Genomic DNA, 1,573 nt, shown 5'->3' with positions numbered 1-1,573 from the left:
TTTGTTGGACTTGTCTATGGTTTTTCCTTGGCTTGCGTGTCCTGAATTGCAACTTTCCTTTATTCTCGTATAAACCCATTTTGCTGGTAAAATAACTGGCTGTTTTATTTTTTAGGTTACATTTCCAAGTAGAGCATGCTGAGGGGTGCGCAGCCTGCAAAGGTTATTATGGTTACTCTACCTAATAATCAAATGGAATGTCAGCAAATGTCACACTCCAGGAATCTCCACCCTTATGGAGAATGTCAATGTTGAGATGTTTTCAGCCCTTCCTGAGCAGTGTGCAAATTCAAAATGTTAAGCCTGGGATGCTGGTGGTGTTCTGCACAAAGGGTGCCCTGAGTAAAGGCTGCCAAGAGGTTTGAAAGGTCCCACACCTTACTGAGCAATTAGAATTGTAGAGGGTCTTTATCACTAAAAGAAGGAAAACTCTCACTGAGTAAGCCCATGTTTAAAACCTCCCCCAACTAGCTGAAAGGCAGGTCTTTTCAATAGTTCTGGTCGGTTTGACCAACTCTGTGAAGAGGTGGGGTAACAAAGGGAAAGGCTTTCCCACTGGGAGGCAGAGGCTGTGACTTCACAGAAACTGTAAGTTTGAGGGGACGGAGGTCAGAGCCTCAGCTCATCCCCAAGCCTGTGCCAAGCCACTCAGGGCTCTGTGACTGGCTCTGTGATCCCTCCAGAAAAAAAATGAAACAAGAAACAAAAATGGAGAGGTTCACTCAAAAACATTAAGTGAAAGAAACCAGACACAAAAGACTACGTGTTATATGATTTCACTGATATGAAATGTCTAGAAGAGACAAAAGACCACATACTTTATGATTCCATTTTCATGAAATATCTAGAAAAGGCAAATCCATAGAGACAGAAAGTAAATTAATGGTTGCCTGGGGTGTAAAATGGGAATTAACTGTGAATAGACATGAGGAATCTTACTAGGGTGATGAAAATGTTCTTTATATAGATACAGCTTTATTAAATTATTAGAGAGCATGCAGGGGGTAGGGGCAGAGGCAGAGAGAAACGCAAGCCGACTCTGTGCTCAGCACAAAGCCCATCATGGGGCTCCATCTTATGACCCTGAGCCAAAACTAAGAGTCAGAAGCTTAACCTACTATGCCACCCAGGTGTCCCTGATGAAAATGTTCTAAAATTAGATTATGGTGATGATTTCACAACTCAGTAAATTTTCTGAAAATCACTGAATTATATACTTGAAATGGGTGAATTTTATGATATATAAACTATACTTCAGTAAAGTTGTAAGAAATCAGAGAGGTTCAACAAATCTAAAGCTCCATCTCAGAAATAGCTAGTAGACAACAAGACTGGTCAAAGAAAAAAAAATTAAAAAGAGAGAAAGGAAAAAATTTCACCAGAGACAATGAAAAGAGGGATAGACTGTATTATAAAGATTTTTAAATCACAAAATATTTCAAACAAATTTACGTAAATACATTTTTTTAAGATTTATTTATTTATTTGAAAGAGAGAGAATGAGAGAGACAGAGAGCACATGAGAGTGGGGAGGGTCAGAGGGAGAAGCAGACTCCCCGCTGAGCGGGGAGCC

The 1,573-nt window shown here is 39.9% G+C and overlaps 1 protein-coding gene across 2 annotated transcripts in view; it reads left to right on the top strand.

Moving 5' to 3' along the window:
- Nucleotides 1-297: 297 nt before the first annotated feature.
- Nucleotides 298-1,573, top strand: part of EFCAB9 (EF-hand calcium binding domain 9) — a 14,725-nt gene continuing 13,449 nt past the window's right edge. Inside the window, exon 1 of one of the 2 annotated variants that reach the window (XM_025866620.2) lies at nucleotides 298-359. In XM_025866620.2, coding sequence (XP_025722405.1) covers nucleotides 309-359 — 51 coding nt within the window. In that variant the 5' untranslated portion in view covers nucleotides 298-308. Of the gene's footprint in view, nucleotides 369-1,573 lie in introns of both variants that reach the window. The other variant, XM_073886479.1, reaches the window with a different exon arrangement.

The sequence above is a fragment of the Callorhinus ursinus genome, unplaced genomic scaffold (assembly GCF_003265705.2).
Source record: "Callorhinus ursinus isolate GAN/ISIS: 27379988/994484 unplaced genomic scaffold, GSC_fseal_2.0 scaffold3, whole genome shotgun sequence".
Classification (NCBI taxonomy): domain Eukaryota; kingdom Metazoa; phylum Chordata; class Mammalia; order Carnivora; family Otariidae; genus Callorhinus; species Callorhinus ursinus.
The sequence above is the reverse complement of the archived record's forward strand: the minus strand, read 5'-3'. Positions and strand labels throughout refer to the sequence as shown.